Below are 16,413 nucleotides of genomic sequence, written 5' to 3' on the forward strand. Positions count from 1 at the left end.
GGAAAATAAATAACACAATCTGATTTGCACAGTCTGTTTCCATATCACTGGCATGATGAGCTACTTTGTTGTTTGAATGGAGCAAATGATGTTTAGATTCCGTTGATTTATTGACAGCTCTGTCAAAGTGCCACAAAATGAAACAATAATGCAGCCACTAAATATTGCAGAGAAACACGGCGGGGAGAGCAGGGCCTGCTGGGAGGGTTTCCCGAGCGCTGTGCAGGAATGCCACCCCAATGGGAAAGTGCCGCGTTCACTCCGACGGTGAAAAATGAACTGCTATTCACACAATTTTCTTTCCGTAGGGAGAAGCTGTCTGTGGCTCGGCTGCAGAGGGAAGTTGCACAGAGTAAGAGTGAAGGAGCCATGGTAAGCTGCAGCTACTCACTGCTTTGCCATTCTTGTCTTACTGCCTCAGCCCTTAGGTATGTTTGGTCTTGCTGAAGGTGGTCACCAGAGCATTGGGGCTGTCCTGGATATAATGAAGCACTGCCAACAATGTATTCATAAATGTGAGAAAACTTAAGGGTCTACCTTGGCTTCCTTGGAATAGCCATGGTAGAGAAAGGTTTTTCCTGCTGATGCTCCTTACTGGAACTGGAAGTAAGGCAAGCAAGAAAAGGCAATTTCAGATCAAAAAACAGTAGATTTACTTGCATATTAAATCTTAGCCAGCTACAGAAAATGGAGGAACACAGGCATGGAAGCTTAAAAAAATCCTCAATCTGATAATTTTGTAAATCATGTAATGCTCCTTGCATCTTCTTTTTTCATATAGCAATTCATGAGATTAGCCTTGTGAGCAAAAGATGAAATGGCAGATTTTTGGTTAACCACAAACCTCAATTTATAGAGTGCCTTATCTCTTCAAAACAATTTTCATTAGGAGCCAACATATGCTGAGTATGCTTAATTACTTAATATCTAAGGAACTGTTCCCATCTGTTAAGGAGTTTGTATGTCCCTGTCTTAAGATAAAATATCTTAAGCTTCCATGGGATAAAGCAGACCCATTCAAAAACCTTAAAATCAAACAAGTCCCCTTAAACATACTCATGGAACTGCTACTGATCTGAGTGAGTTGCATAGTTGGTTGTGAAAGAATTTGGTCCCAAGTTTGTTTAACTTGGTGCGGAGCAGCTGTAGAAGGTCTCTGGGGAGTGGACCACTTCATGAGCTGTGTGCTGCAGGGTCCTTAAAGTCTCACCTGCCTCTAGTGAGTGAATTTTATAAATAATCAGTCATTAATACAATGAAGTGAGATTTGGAGGGACCTAAGTGACAGATAGGAGAAACCAGCTCTGAATTGATGGCTCTCACCGTGGCCCCACATGAGGGGGGAATGCCTCTTGGGGGCTCTGCTGGGATATGGACTCTGAATGGGCTCTGAATGCCTTGTAGAGAAGGGAAGGAGATGAGTGGGGTTTGCTAAGGCAGGTATGGCTGATTTGCCCAGAACTCCTGCTGCATGCCCAGATTGGCTGTGGGAATTGCTGCTCTCTCCCATCCCCACAGCACCCTGATGTGCCTGCCTTGGGATCTGTGGCGAGGCTGGGTTGGCCACAAGGCTTTGAGACGGGGTTTAAGCGGCCAGGAAGCCTGGCCAGAGGGTAATGTATGCACATGGGCACAGAAGTCCTGGAGGAACTGAGAAACAAACTTTTATCAGGTTAAGTTGCAATGCAAGAGTCTGACTGAGATAAAACTACTGCTGCCTCCAGGAGGAATTTTGCCTGAGGAAGAATGGCAAAGATCAGGCATTGGATTTGCAATTGCATTTTAGTTTTCAGTGTAAATAAATGTCAAAATCTGGGAAGAGCTGTTTACTCTATTTGAAATGTTTCCTATAATTTTTTTTTAAGCTAGCATTCCCTTGGAGGCATAGCAATAATACAATATATTGAGTGTAAAATACACTTAGTGGGATAATCCAAAACTTTATGAAATGAGCATTACTGATTAACCTTCTAGAGCTGGTAAGGCTTTTGCTGTATGCACCAACCTCGTGGCTCATCTCCAGAGTGTCAGACACTTCTTGTGCCTTTCACTGCGGTCTTGTGGGATTAATCACATTGCCCTGCTAACCAGGGTGTAATTTTGTATAATTTGTTGAGAGGCCAAGTGTTGTAACCCATTAGGAGGTGACAGGTAGCTCTACGGGGGCGCAGTCTTCCCTCAAGGTAAATACTGGGAAGTTTTTTCCCCATTTCCCTGAGGGATAATATACACAATTATCCTGCAACTAGAGCCAAGGGCGAATGCCCCTGTAGATACAATTGCTTTGAAGTCGTTGATATATGGAAAGTTCTTTGTGTCTCAGAGCTTAGAGCCGGTGATTTTAATATGAAACACAGCAGTCATTAATTAACCTTAATGAACTTGCTGGGCTATGAGCAGTACGAGAGCAGTAAGGGTCCAGGGGCTGGAGTATTTGAACACCAGGGGAGGCCAGGGATGGAGGAAGCTGTGTAGCTGCGTTGTCAGGGCCTGCAGCGAGGGGCCGGCAGCACATCCTGGGTTTGGAGCAGCAAACATTCATGGCGAAATTTCGGCTGAGCAAGCAAGGCTTTGGCAAATGGCGAGGCTTCCTCTGGAGCAGTGCTGGCTGCCAGCAGCCTGCCCGCAGGGTGCCGAATCCATGTGCTGCTGTTTTTGGTGTGATGGACATACCCCGGGAGAGCAGAGAGTCCCCTGGGGCTGGCGGGGAGGAGGCTGGGCAGTGGCACCAGCCAGCCACGGAGTGCCCGAGGGGGCTCTGCTGTGCTGTCACCGGCTGTGACTCAGGATCAAAGGGATGGCACCCCCTGCAGCCTCCCTGCCAGTGACGGGCCACAGCTTTAGTTAATCACTAATTAACTAATCGCCTTTCCTCGCTCCCATTTTTGGTTTTGTTTGTTGTGCTGGTTAGATTGGCATGAAGGTCTTCGGGGAACTAACCCCTTCATTTGGGACGAGCGCAGGTGACAGCACATGCCACCTTTAATGCCATGCTCAGTGCCTTGCTCAGGCTTGTGGAGAGCATTTCTTACAGCAGACATGAAGCAGGACGGGAAGCTGATGAGCTGGTGCTGCCACACTGCTACCCTGCATCCCAGCAACTGTGCAAAGCATCACCCAAGCCTTTGGCAGGATGGCACCTCATTTAATAACCACTAGTTTTTCCTGCTTCTTAAAAAAACCCCATTGTTTGGGTTTTGCTGTCACAGATAGGTCATGAGGAGGGTAAGAGGTGACCTTGTTATGTAAACCACACTCATTTTTAGGGTGAGCCCAGTCAGTGAGCAGGCAGTGTGTGCCCTGGCCCTGTGTGTGCTGCCCTGCCACTGGTGTGCTGGAAGGACACGTGGTGCACTGGGTTTTCCTGTCCTTCCTGCTTGGGTTCACCCAGCATTACAGGAATCCCTGCAGCAAGGCAGACACGTACATGAAATCAATGACAAATACAAAGCACCCACTACAAAACTACTTAAACTGTGGTGTCTTTGCTCAAAACATGGGGTTTTACATCTTATAAATAACATCTGGTGAGTGATGATGAAATGCATGTTTATGAGATGTTTTTCTGAGGATACTTCAGCTGATGCTGGAGATCAGGCATTGTGTGCTGTGTGTGGTACCACTGTGTGGGCACCACAATGCTCTCCAAAAGACATGGGCTTTTAATATGTCCCAGAGTTACTTTTTTCATGGCTGATTTGTTACTGGAAGGTAGTATAGAAGATTAAATGAAGATGCTTCATTTCAAGATAAATATTTATCACCAAAAATGTACAAATGTCTTTTCCATATGGTTGTATGGAAAATCTGATACCTCATATATTGGATTGAGGGTGTATTTATGACTTACTTTAATTAAGAGAACTGAATAATTCACACTGAATACCTGACAGTTGCTCAGGTTTCTTTATTTTATGAGTTACTATCAGTAAATATTGATTATTCTTTATCCAAATGCAAAATTACGTACTGCCAATCCATCTCCTGAAAGTTTAAGCAGCACTGAGTTGGGATTGCTTTTGGCTCTTCCTGTCACTCATGGTCTTTAATTTCATAGTGTGCATGTTCACCATTTTCTTAGTCATGTCTCTTCTGACTCATCAAGGATATTTTGCCATTTTGTAAGGAGACAATCAGTCTGTGTACAGTTTGTACTGCATTTGATGGGGCTGTGCAGGTGTCTGTTGTGACAGATCCCATTCTTAAAATAAGAAGCTTTCTAAGCAGATCACAGGTTTATTTCAAAACATGGTAAAGACTGAAAACCACTGTAGTCATCGAAGTATTTTTTTATTTTTTAAGGCCATGACTTTAGATTTTTGGACACAAAACATGACCAGGAAAACTGTTCATTTTGCTGAAATTTTCTTAACAGTGAGCAGCATCAGTTTAGGAAAAATATGGCAATAATGCTGCCACAGTTACATGGCAGAGTTCTCTTGACAGAGTAAGTATTGTGTTAGCAGAAACTAGTTTAAAAGTCTAAAAAGAGCCAAAAGTATACACAGGTTATGTTTTAATAACCTGACAGAAAAAAATGTTAAATTTTTTATTTGATACCTTTATTAATACCTATGTTACACAGTTTAGTTAGTTTGTACTTCCCATCCAAGTCCTTTGATTCAACTCTATTTTCCATTAGTTCAGTGGCCTGTAACCTACATAAAAGAAATTGTACCACTCTGGCAATTTAGCTGTGAAGGTTAAAGTGGGATGATACTGCCTTTTATATCCACATGAGTTTCACTTAGGGTGGGCCCTAGGCTCTGATTTATCATGTGTCCTGCTGCGTTTTTAAGTGATGCAAAGTGATTATCATGGGCTCTTCCTGGTACCCGTCTATTCCACACCTGCACCCTTTTGTTAAAAACTCACCATGTTAAGTGAATGTGAGGTCCCCACTGAATAGGTTTCCACCCTCTGGTAATCCTTCTGCATTAGATTGATTTATGAATGTATCAGATTCTTTGTTAGCATGTAAACCACTAATTAATTTAAAGCTCTCTGTGGAAAAATTAAAGCCCTGGTTAAGGCTTTCAACAGGATCAGATGGTGCTAATAATGGAAAAACAAGTTATATTAATGAGTTTTGATGTGATCAGCACAATTCTTGCTTTACAAACAGTTTTTGCAGTAAAACAGTGGAGACTGCAAGTTTTTAAATAAAGAGTGGAAGAAGTAAAAAAGGCATGAAAAAACTCGCAGTGTCAGTAAGATGTCCCACAATTGCAAGGAACTGAGTCACTTGTGCTTGTGGCAACTTTCTTAAAAGTAACGTGTTTAGGTATACACAACAACCTCTTACAAAACCATGGGTGGTGCAATCCAGTCTTTTTTCCAGATTGAAACAGAACTTGTAATCAGCTTTGGAAAGATCTGTCTCTTCTCAACATATGCTGCCAGACTGTAGCATTCACATGGAGATGGATGTGTTGAAGTGCAGAAAACATCTTTGCTGAAATTTTATTAAAAGCAATAGAAACTCAGATATTCTCAACTTTCCAGGCTCCTGGGGATTTTGTATGTAGTTTCAGTTGTTTGCTGTTTCACTCAAATTCAGACTTTTAATGTGCATGCTAGTTTTTGGTGAGAAGAAAAAGGAGATTAGACCTCAGCTTGATGATGCTTTGTCAAGCTGAGTGAAATGAAGTTGAGAATAGAAAGCCAAATCTCCATGTGGTGGTTTAGGGTTTTTTGTTTTGGTTTTTTTTTTGTTGTTGTTGGATTGTTTTGTTTTGCTTTTTTTTAGGAAGTTGAAAATGCGCAGTTATAGAGGTAACCCATGACTGTAGGAAACTGTGCCTCTCCTGGGAGCCACATTTCCCTCTCCTGGTGCTCAGCACTGCCAGTGCACTGAGACTCAGGCCACCATCCCGGCTCTGTGCTCAGCACAGCAGCTGCTATTAATGCTGCCCCATTAATCAGCTAGCAGGGAGCCCTCTGACCGGGAGAATGGTCAGCGCGCTCTGAGGCCCAGCTCCTATCCTAACATCTGCACTTGTTTTTACGGAGGAGAGGGAATCCCGAGGTTGCTCTTGAGCCCCAGTCTTACAGATGGCAGCACAATGTGCTGCCACGAGCGCAGAGGCGCTCGCTGTCCCCGGCGTGATGAATCGCTGCCATCGCCTCCGGCAGCGGGGAAGGCTGTTGTTGCAGAAGCACCCGGGTCAGTTAAAACAGAGGAAGGATATTTAGTAATAAATGAAGTGTTAAAGATGAGATACGAAAGGCTAAATTGTCTTTCCCAACTTCTGTGTCCATACATCTATGAAAGCATCTATCTGTGCTTTAATTAGACAGTAGCAGAGAGAGAGACAGGCAAAGTAGCTGTTTTGAAATGTCTCTTTGAATATTAAATATCCTAAACCAGAAAGATGCAATCTGACCCCTGTGCTGCCTTCTCTGTGAAGCTGTGTATTTATATACCACTAGCCATGCTGTCTGGCTCCTTTTCTGAGAAACTTCATCATACCGACCTCATGGAAAACTCAGTGACATTAGTAGTAGTTTTAGCATCAATAATGATTATTGAAATTCTTTACAAGCCTAGTTTAATGCTCCTGGACCTCATTAGTTGTTCATACTTCATTAGGCCAAATGTCCTCATTCACAGCTTTGCAGTTTTATCTTCAGTGGTTTTAAAATAAAACCTTGTGTCCTGGCTATGTTTTTGTCGTTTGGTTCAAATTTGCAAATATGTAGATATTTTCAGGTTTTGGATTTTATGAACCTGAGGATTCTTCTCTATGACTTAAACTTGATGATGCCTTTCAACAGTCATTTTCCAATGAGAGCCTGATTGCTTCTGCCCAGAGCCGGCTGCCCTGCAAAGCATGGGTTGCTCTTCCCTGGTTAATTAATTTCTGAGCCCTGTTCATTCACCGACCTCCACAATAAATAGTTATGAGGGATTTCCTCGCTTTTCAGAACGCAGCAGCAGCGGGGTGAGCGCGGCTGGGTCGCGTCCGGGCGCTGCCGGCTCCGCCCATGCACCAGGAGAGGGCGCTGCAGCCACGGGAAAAACACCCGGGGCCGGGAAGGGGTTGCTGGTACTCGCCATTCCAAAGGGAGAGATGCTCCGTCCGCAGTTTTGGTGGGTTTTGCTCTGCTTGCCACGGAGTGCTGTAGTAGCCACCGGCACGGAAGGACCAGTGCTATATTCAAAGGAGCAGAAATAAGTTATGCCGCTCAGCTTGGAGCTCACCGACGTGGTCTGTCTCCTCAGCAGGATTCTGCAAGTATTTAGTCGACGTAAAAAAAAAAAAAAAGTCAAACAGAATTACGTAAAAATCACTGAACATGAAAAAAACCCCAAAACCAACTAAACATCAAAATGCATTTATATAACATTTGAAAGTACAACAGGGGCAATCTGTAGAAAGCATGTCATATCAGCTAAAGTGCCCTCCAGTAGAATTTGCCATTTATGGATAACAAAGGCAGGGGATGTGCAAGTACAGAAAGGGCACATGCAGTCTCATAGCATCTATGGGTGTACGGAGTATCGGAGTGGCAGTTGGCTCCAGCATGGAGCAAATCCTGCTTTATGACTAGAAGCAGATGTGCCCTGCTCCAGGCAATACCTCACCGCCTAATAGGAGTGATGTGCCCATGCACTAATAACAGTGAATTGCAGCCATTTTCATATCAAAGGTTAAGCTCTGCAATCCTGAGCTCCTCCAGGCAATGGCAGGAGTTGACTCGAGTAAGCCACACACTCAGTGGATTAATATTTTTGCAAGAATGACCTGAATAGAGCCACAGATCTGCAGGCTGAAAAGGCAGAACATTTATGGTCCGATTTTATCTCTTGCAAGAGAGGGATCTCAGGTAGGACAGAATTAGTCACAACATCTGAGGCTCTGAAGAGGAAAGGTGAATCTATGCACTGGAAAAACAGTTTGAATTTTATGCAAACCAGAAGGTAAATTTATACAGATTAGTAGTAGTGAAACTGCTGTGATATACTTGGTGTTACAACTTTTTTTTTTTTCAAAAGAACCAGGAAAATTAATGTATTGCAAAAAGTAAAAGAAATCACTAGTTTTTTTGCTTGGTTTTTCCTTTTTTTTTGTCCTGTTTTTGTGGCCAGTAGTTGAACTTTTACTGTAGAATTTATAATACTTACCATGAAGTGTTATGGTAAAAGGTCTGATTCCAATGTTACTTCAGAGAACAAATTAAAATCCATTACTTTATCTTCTTAAAAGACTTGGGTCATAGCTGTTGGGGGGTTTTTTAAATAAGTATATTTTCTGATATTTTCAGGTTTTACTCTGAAATCATGGAAACTGTTAAGACCAAATAAAACTTCTTATTGTACTGATTTGAGTCAGCTGAATCAAAACTGGTCCCAATACCCTTTGCAGCAATTCTGCCCTTTTCCTGATACTTCCATATTGTATCATCTCTTCTGGGGGTTCTGTGGGGTGCATTACAGTAGCCCTCACAGTGATTTGGGCTTGTTGCTCATTTCCCTTGTAAAGTATAGTTAAAGCAAGGCAGGCAGAATGGTGTAGTGCAGAAATGCCAGTTCCCCAACTTTACCCCAGTCTAATCAAGTCCATCAGGGCAGGTGAGCATTTTCACTGCTGGACAGGGAGTACAATCTTTAGTTTCTTGATTTCTGTTGTCATCTAAAGATAAACTTCAACATCCCTCTGATTATTTATATTTTTTGTGAGATATGGCACTAGTCCCTTCACAAACCAAGGGGGTTTTGTCTGGATCTAGGAGAATGACCTTTTTTTTCCCCAATGGGACAGAAAAAGTTACTAGGAGGGAAAGAAAGTTCTGTATAAGGAAGGACAAAATTTATATGCCAAGAGTGTTGCTTAGTTGTGCTATTAAATGCCCATTTATTTAAATCCATGCAGTGTTCCTGGATCTTGTTCCATGAAGTTGGTGCTGACCCTTGGAACAAGTCAGCTCAAGCAGTGCTTTAAATTGCCTCATGTTAGAGTAAAAGCTCCTTACAGCAACAAGTGTTTGTTGAGCACCCAGCCTGATGGAGCCCTGATCCATAACTGCTCCATGGCACCGAGAGGGCATGGTAAGGTACTGTTGTCTTGTTCAGTTCCCTCTGGGCAGAGACAAAACGTATTTAAATAGGTACAGAAAATAGTCTGTTGGAGGTGAGAGAAAGCAGAAACTGGGGCAAACTGTTGGCCCATTTCTGATCACCGAACACTTTGCTGGTAGACAGGAAAAGCAGTCACAGCTCATCTGAGCAAGATTTGAACCTGTCAGCATTCTTTGTGCCATTCTTTGTGCTTTTTTGTTCTTTTGGCAGAGCATAATCACCCTTCTCTACAAGATTTAAAAGAAATACTAAAATGTCCTAAGGAAATAGTATCTTCCTATACTAAACTTGTGTAGCTTTGTATTGATTCATATAACTTGAGCAACTGTGAGTCTTCCTTTCTTTTCCCTCCCTATTCCAATCTCAAACTTTAATTCAGTTTTTGCTTTGTCAGGAATTTGCTTTTACATACTTGCTGTTTGTTTTGGCTCTGTGTCCATTGCATTGTGATAAGGCATCTTTTGATATTCTACGGCATCTTTCATAATGAAGAGCTCATGACATAGTTTTCCAAGTCTGGAACTGGTGATCAGACTTGCTTGCATGTCCTGCAAGAGGAGACAGTCTAGACTGTGGGAATGACTGTGATGTTTGGATTGTGTTATTTCCATGCCGCTGGGCATGATGCACTCTGTAGTTAGTCTGGAAACTAATGGAAGTACTAGGCCTGATAAAGGACCTTACCTGGCTGGGAAGTGGCTTTCCTTCCTTCTCCAGACTGTATGGATAGGTTGTGCTTTCCATGCACTACTTTGCTGTGTGGCTTTAAATAGGCAGGTGCTTAAACCCTCTTTTCACTAAGTTCATTAAGGGTCATGTTCTTTAACTTTGGTCTCCTACAAGGACTTTAATTACCTTGGCCACCTAAATCCTTTATAATCTTGCAAAGATTTAATTTCTGATCTAAATTGCTAATTTGTAAAACAAGCTGACTCTTCCACTGTTTGTCTGTTGCCTGTGTACGCGATGAACTCTTTGGGGAAGAGGCAGGGTCTTACTGGGTTTCTAAATAGTGCTGATTGCTGCTTGGCTCCTGAGGTGCTGCTGTGCCAGGAATAGTCCCAGCACAGCAGCTTGGGATGAATGCTGAGAGGGGATTTGGCTCAGTATGCACAGTTCACACAACTGTCATTTTGTAATTACATCTTTACAATGCACATTTGTGATTGGCATCCATGGTGACGTTGCTTATTTAGAAGTGATTTCTGAGTGTTGGAGAAAAATTATTATCTCTTGGGAACATCCTGTTCCTGGTAGTAAGTATTAAAAAGTGCCCTGTGGTAGTGACTGGCACAGTTTTCCATTTAAGAAACTTTTCCTGTGGGTGTTGCTAGAGGAGTAGGTCAGAATTTCCAGGTGCTTGTGAAAATCTTGTTCTGTGTAATATTTCCTGATGTCATTCATAATAAACTACCTCAGAAGGGAAAACATGTATGGTCAGAGAACACATGCACTAATGAGAAGCTGAAAATTTATTTCATACTGAAAGTAGACTTTGAGAGTTGTCAGCTGTGATAGTCTAAAGGCAGGTTTCCAGCAGTTCTATGCGCCATCATTGCATAAGGGAAACCTGTCCACAAACAGGTCAGAGGAGGTAAGTGACAGCTGAGGTGTGAACACATGCAATCTAATGTGTTTCAGAAGGAAGAGCTTGAGAAGAAACATAAGCAGGTCAGCAGAAACATCCTTGTGAACCCCAGGAAACAAGAATATCAGCTCTGGAAATGTGTTTAATTTAAGAGAGACAGGAAAGAGAAACTTTTCTTAGTTTTGCTCTTTCCATGTAGCTACTGACTTAAAACTCAGTGCCTGGGCAGGAGCAGGACCACCATTACTCGATGGCATTCACCCCTGTAAGCCCACAACAGCTGAAGTGCTGAACCAAACCCTTCTGTGTCTGATTCCCAGGTGCCGGCTCTGCTTGGCTCTGCTTGCATGGTCTGTGCAGCTTGGGTGGTTCTTTTCAGCCCCATTTGGACAAGATTGTTCATATTTCTCCTGTATTGAATTTGGTGTCAAACTTGATGACTTGAGTGAGTGACAGGAGATGTTTGTTTTAGTAATACATTACAGGAATCCCCAGAATCGCTGGTGAAGAGCAAATTTCCTGCACTGCAGATGGGCAGCAGAATTTATTTCTTGCCAAAGCTTAAAGACTGTATAATTACAAAGAGTGTGCTGACCCACTCTTCATTCTGCTTGTGCATGCTGGACAGACAAACTGGTACAGCTATGATTCAGGAAGCCTCTAAAGCCTTGCTGAGCTGTCCTGATCCAGGGCAGAGGGGTCACTCCTGCTTTTAGAGAACACCTGCCCAGGGAGCTGTGTGTGGAAGTGATGTGAAACTTCGGTGTGCTGGCCAAAATGTACCAAAAAATTCAGAAAGACTCTCCTGACCACTCTTAGAGTGCTCTACATGGTAGAGAATGCACATAGAATATTCTGAGTTTTAATTATGTGATTACATGTTTTATTGTTGAGGAACAGAAGTCCTGCTCAGCCTAATAGCTGTGGATTTTTTTCAACTAGTGCTGAAGGTGGAAGAGGCATAAGAGGGGAGAGCTGCGCTCACTGGTTTTAGCAGGTAGTATTTTCTGTAGGAAAAGAAACATCTCTACATTTTTCTCTTCAAGAATATAATACTAACATTTGCATTTGTCAACACTCACTGTTAAGTTGAAAAAAATTGATTTTTTTGTTATGTCTTAAATGAGACATGCATATGATTAAGTGCAATTAACAGATTAGAATAAGTATAGTTAGATACAATAAAACAGTTACATGCTATGTAAAAAGATTAACATGGAAATGAAGACTAGAGAAGTGTCAGAGTTTATATATATCTGCTTTTGACCTGCTGTAGAATTGTATCCAGCCTACCTGTTCTAGTAATAAAGGGAACTAAAGGAGTAGAATGGTGGCACTTACAGTTGAGCTGAATCTGGTCCCTGGAAACAAGAACCTATGACTGAAAAGTGATACTGCAAAATTATATCAGGTGGAGACAAAGTCTTTTAATTACTCCAGTTTGACCAGTGAATGAATTAATAAAAGCATGCAAAATTGTTATTTTGTTTTTTCAAGTTCTGCCAGGTACCAGACATTCAAACTCAGGTTGGACCCTGAAAGTTAAGTCAGTCCTTCTGCATGTGCGCATTGTCAGCACTAATAAAGATTTTGCAATGGCAGCTCTGTTAAAAATACCATCGAAAATGCACCAACCAACAGAAAAACCACAGCTGTTCCCTATTGCCTGTAGCAGTGTCTGCAATGCTAAAGGGGTGAATCTGAAAGAGAGACACATTTGTCAGAAAACTGAAGTGATAGGATTCTGGAATATATGCAAGGAACAGCTGAGTAAATAAGGTATGTTTTTTTGCAGTTACTTACCAACTGTAAATGGACTCTAGAAGTGAACATAGAAAAATTGTAATAAGATCTGACATGTTCATGAGCAATGCTGTAAAGAGCCTGAGGAAAAGAAATGCTGGATGGAAAGGTAGATAGCAGCAAAGTAGCGATGCCGGAGGTGTTGAATGTTGCTGAGAAAGGCAAATAGAAGAGTGTATGAGGAAACTTAAATACTGGCATATCCCAGGTATGTGGGGGTCTGGTGGCACTGCAAACTGTTCTCAGCCACTTCTCATGACTGGGAATGGTTAAGTTCTACTTCTCCCAGCCTCCAAAATTTTCTTTAGCCTTAAATCTATCTCAGTTACCTCTGTGTTACCCTATTTGTTAGCAGGAAATGAAAATAGATTAAGGAGAAGTCCATAAAGTGAAGAAGCCCTAACATTCCCCAGCAGCAGGACAAGAGACACATCCTATCCTACCCTGTGAATGAATCTCAGAGTTCCCTGGAGCAGAGAAAGTTCACTGGCCAATCCATTAAAGCCAAGTAGAACTCTTAGAAGTCTGCTTTTTTCCTAATGCTTATCCTGCTGCCTGACTCCTATCTCAGTAACACAGAGCCAAGTGGAAAGCCTTGATTCAGCCCCATGCCCATTTGTTCTGGGAGCATTCAGTCCTTTAGAACAGAAACCATTTCCATCATCTGAAGAACGTGTTCATCAGTTGCAGGGGAGGCAGACACGGACTCTGTAGATAAGCAAGAGTCATTTGGGATGTCCCTGTGTCCCTGCGGGGTGTTACTGTCACCCCAGTGCAGGAGGGAGCGATTATGCTGGTGCTTCATCTTCCGCTGCATTGCACAGGCTACTTCAAAGCAAGCCTGGGGCAGGGGGTTAGCTGAGCCTCAGGCAGTTCTCTGCTGACTGGAAGGGCTGGTGACCTCCAGTTTGTGATCAGGAGTGGTCAGTTTGGGGCAGTGTCCTCTTCTACCATTACAGCTGGATCTAGAGGAAACCTCGTAGCTGGGCTCTCCTTGTTACTCGAGCTCTGGATCTGTGTCCCTTCATTGCACACCTTAGAAAGTTTAGCTGTAAATAGTGCAGATACTGCATTGCTTCATGTGGATTCCATAGGTTCAAATCCATGCCAGGTGAAAACGGTGTAGCCTGAGTGACAGGTCTGCTTTCATTGACTTTTTACCTGTTCCTTGTCTTCAGCCCTTTCACAGGCTGTGTTTTAATTCTGCTAGGCAAGTTTCCCTTAAATGGACAGGTGTCAATGTTTCAGAAATCAGAGTCCAGTATGACTACAAATTTGTGTCTTCTCTCTTTCCCCACTGTCTAGACTTCATAGCCATTTGCAAATGTGCCAAAAATACTGTTCTGCAGTAATGCTTACATAGTGGCTTCTCAAAATATTTTTACCTGGTTGAAAGGAACTTGGCAAATCTGAGTCTGAGCTGACCACTGTCTGCCATAGTTCATGGGATTATCTTTTACAGACACTCCAAACAATGCAGACAAGACCTGGAAAATTGCCTGCATTCTAAAAACCCCTTTGAAAAACTTTCTTAATTTTGAAAGAGTATCAGCCGTGGGATACACTTATTTACAGAGCTCAAGCAATCTCTTCCCTCCTTCTTCCTCAAGTCTGTGTCTAGGCTGAAATTGCATTCAAACTGACTGCAAATACCTATTTCTTAACCATAAAAGAAATCTATGCCATATCAAACATAAAAGGTGATCTTAGCAAGTGCAAATGTGGAAACTACCCTACATCATATGGCCTAGAGCTCATCTCATGAACCTCTACAGTGTACAATTGTTTCTAAAACATTGCTGTAGGTCACAAGAATTCCAAAGAACTTGTAAGGTACTTGAGAGAACATCAGGCAAATCTTCTGGCTCTCACTGCAAGACTTCTGATCCAAGAGGGAGTTTCTGACAACCTCATCAGATCAGGTATATTTTTGAACCTGGATCCTTCTTGAACCTGGGTTCATTTATTTTGAATTTTTTGAGTGCGGAGTTCACTCCCATGGGCTGTTTAAATAAGACTAGAAAGTGACTGGAGAGGCTTTCAGTCTGTCATCAGTAGAACAGCAGAATGTAACTCGTGGAGTTTGTGAAGTATTTAGATGTGTAAATGCAGAATATAACTGTGTTACTACTTATGTTTTGGTGCCAGTTTTGTTGATTCACAGACATAGTTTTGTTCTTCTGAAAAACTCAAATTGCAAAACTTCAGTTATGTTTCTGTGATCAGGAGCTTTCACCAGTTTTACCTGACAACTTTTACCTTCTGTTTCCTGCATTACTGTATTGATATTTCTTCAGGAATTGCAAATCTGATAGAAAATTATAGGTCAATCAAACAAGTTGGCCCAGGTGGGTTGGCTTTTGCAAGTTCATTTATGCTGTTTTATGGTTCAAATGCCATTACTATAAATTTTCTGGAATCATAAACTGACACAGACTGGGGATTTTTGCTTTTTTCAAATGAATTTAAAAAAAGGCGTATTGTAAGAAATTTACATTCATTGGTTTTAGTAAGAAGAGATTGTGTATACCTGGTATGAAAAACAAGCAAAGAGCTTTATGCATGGTTAGAAGTCTTAATATAAAACAATTCACCTTAACAGAAAAAGACATTTAGCAAAGGGCTTGGAATTATAATTAGCCGTTATAATCTAAGATATTTCAGGGAATTTTTTTATTACATTACATTACTAAATAATAATACCTCTATTTCTTATTTAGGTATCAACAGAGGTTTTTTCCTCACACTCCTGAATAGTAGTATTCATACAGATTATGTCTACTTTAATAAGTTTTTACTTGAACTTGAAAAACATTTCATTATGTTTAATTTAGGGAAATGAGTTTTCTTTAATTACTGTCTGCAGAAGTTATTAGAAGCTCAATTTTGTTTGCAAAATCTTTTTTTTAAAGTGTTACCATTTTAAGACTGCTAATTTTTTTTAAAAATCCATGATCTGACTGAGAGTTCCAGTTTCTCTAAATATTCTTTCTACATCCCTCCAAGAAAATAATGTCTAAAATGAAAAAAAATAATCGCACTAAGAACTGAAGATCAATGCAAGTCCTCATAATTGGGCTCTCAGTTGTGAACATGAATTAACAGCAATAGTTTTGTTAGGGAAACAAGATTTTCAAAGTATGTATTGCTTGCCTTCATTCAGCATTGCAAATACGACACAGATGAGCTTTAAGAAGCTCAGAGAATAGTGGCTACTGGGGTGCAGCTGTGTCACCTGTAGAAAGCCTACCTGGTTGTGTGTAACCACTGGAGCCATAGGAGTGTCTCTAGGAAAGGTGCTAAAGGTCCACATAGTTAATTTTAGACTATTAATTTCTGGTAGACTATGAGTGGGATTTTTTTGGTATTTTTTTCCAAGGTGACTCCAATTTAGTGTGGCCTGGCACTGGGTGTTCTCTGGAATTAAGAAGTGCTGGGCAGTTAGAGGTCCCTCTCAAAGCTCGTGGAAGTGATGGGCAGACAGTGGTGCTCCCTATCTACCTCTATGCCAAAAGATTTTATGAGTTATTTAATGTTTTTCTTGTAAAATAAATGTTATCACAACTCCAACTAATTCAGATTCACAACTGCCTAATTCAGATTAATTGCAGGCTCTCAGTGATAAAGGAGCTTCAGCACTGCAGTTATTCTGTCGTACAGATGCAATTAAAACCATATCAATGCAGTATAAATAATGCTAAATTAAGTTGCTGTCCCTCCACATGGTGGCAATTTTGAGCTAGTGCACGATGAGAGCTCACAACTCGTTTTGTTCAGAAGGAGCAACTACACCAAGAAACATTTCTAATTTACTTGAATTGCTCTGGAGCAGCGTTATCACCCAAGAATATAAAGTGTGTAAACTACTGTCACTAAAATATCACTAATAGTAATAAACATTTCCTAGCTAGCTATTCATCTTAGAGCCAAGCAAACCTTG

The 16,413-nt window shown here is 41.6% G+C and overlaps 1 protein-coding gene across 3 annotated transcripts in view; it reads left to right on the forward strand.

Moving 5' to 3' along the window:
* Positions 1-305: 305 nt before the first annotated feature.
* The window catches only part of NCKAP5 (NCK associated protein 5), a 205,899-nt gene continuing 189,791 nt past the window's right edge, over positions 306-16,413 (forward strand). For all 3 annotated transcript variants that reach the window (XM_071562747.1, XM_071562748.1, XM_071562749.1), the window contains exon 1: positions 306-372. In XM_071562747.1, the coding sequence (XP_071418848.1) occupies positions 370-372 (3 nt within the window). In that variant the 5' untranslated portion in view covers positions 306-369. The remainder of the gene's footprint in view (positions 373-16,413) is intronic.

The sequence above is a fragment of the Pithys albifrons genome, chromosome 8 (assembly GCF_047495875.1).
Source record: "Pithys albifrons albifrons isolate INPA30051 chromosome 8, PitAlb_v1, whole genome shotgun sequence".
Taxonomy (NCBI): domain Eukaryota; kingdom Metazoa; phylum Chordata; class Aves; order Passeriformes; family Thamnophilidae; genus Pithys; species Pithys albifrons.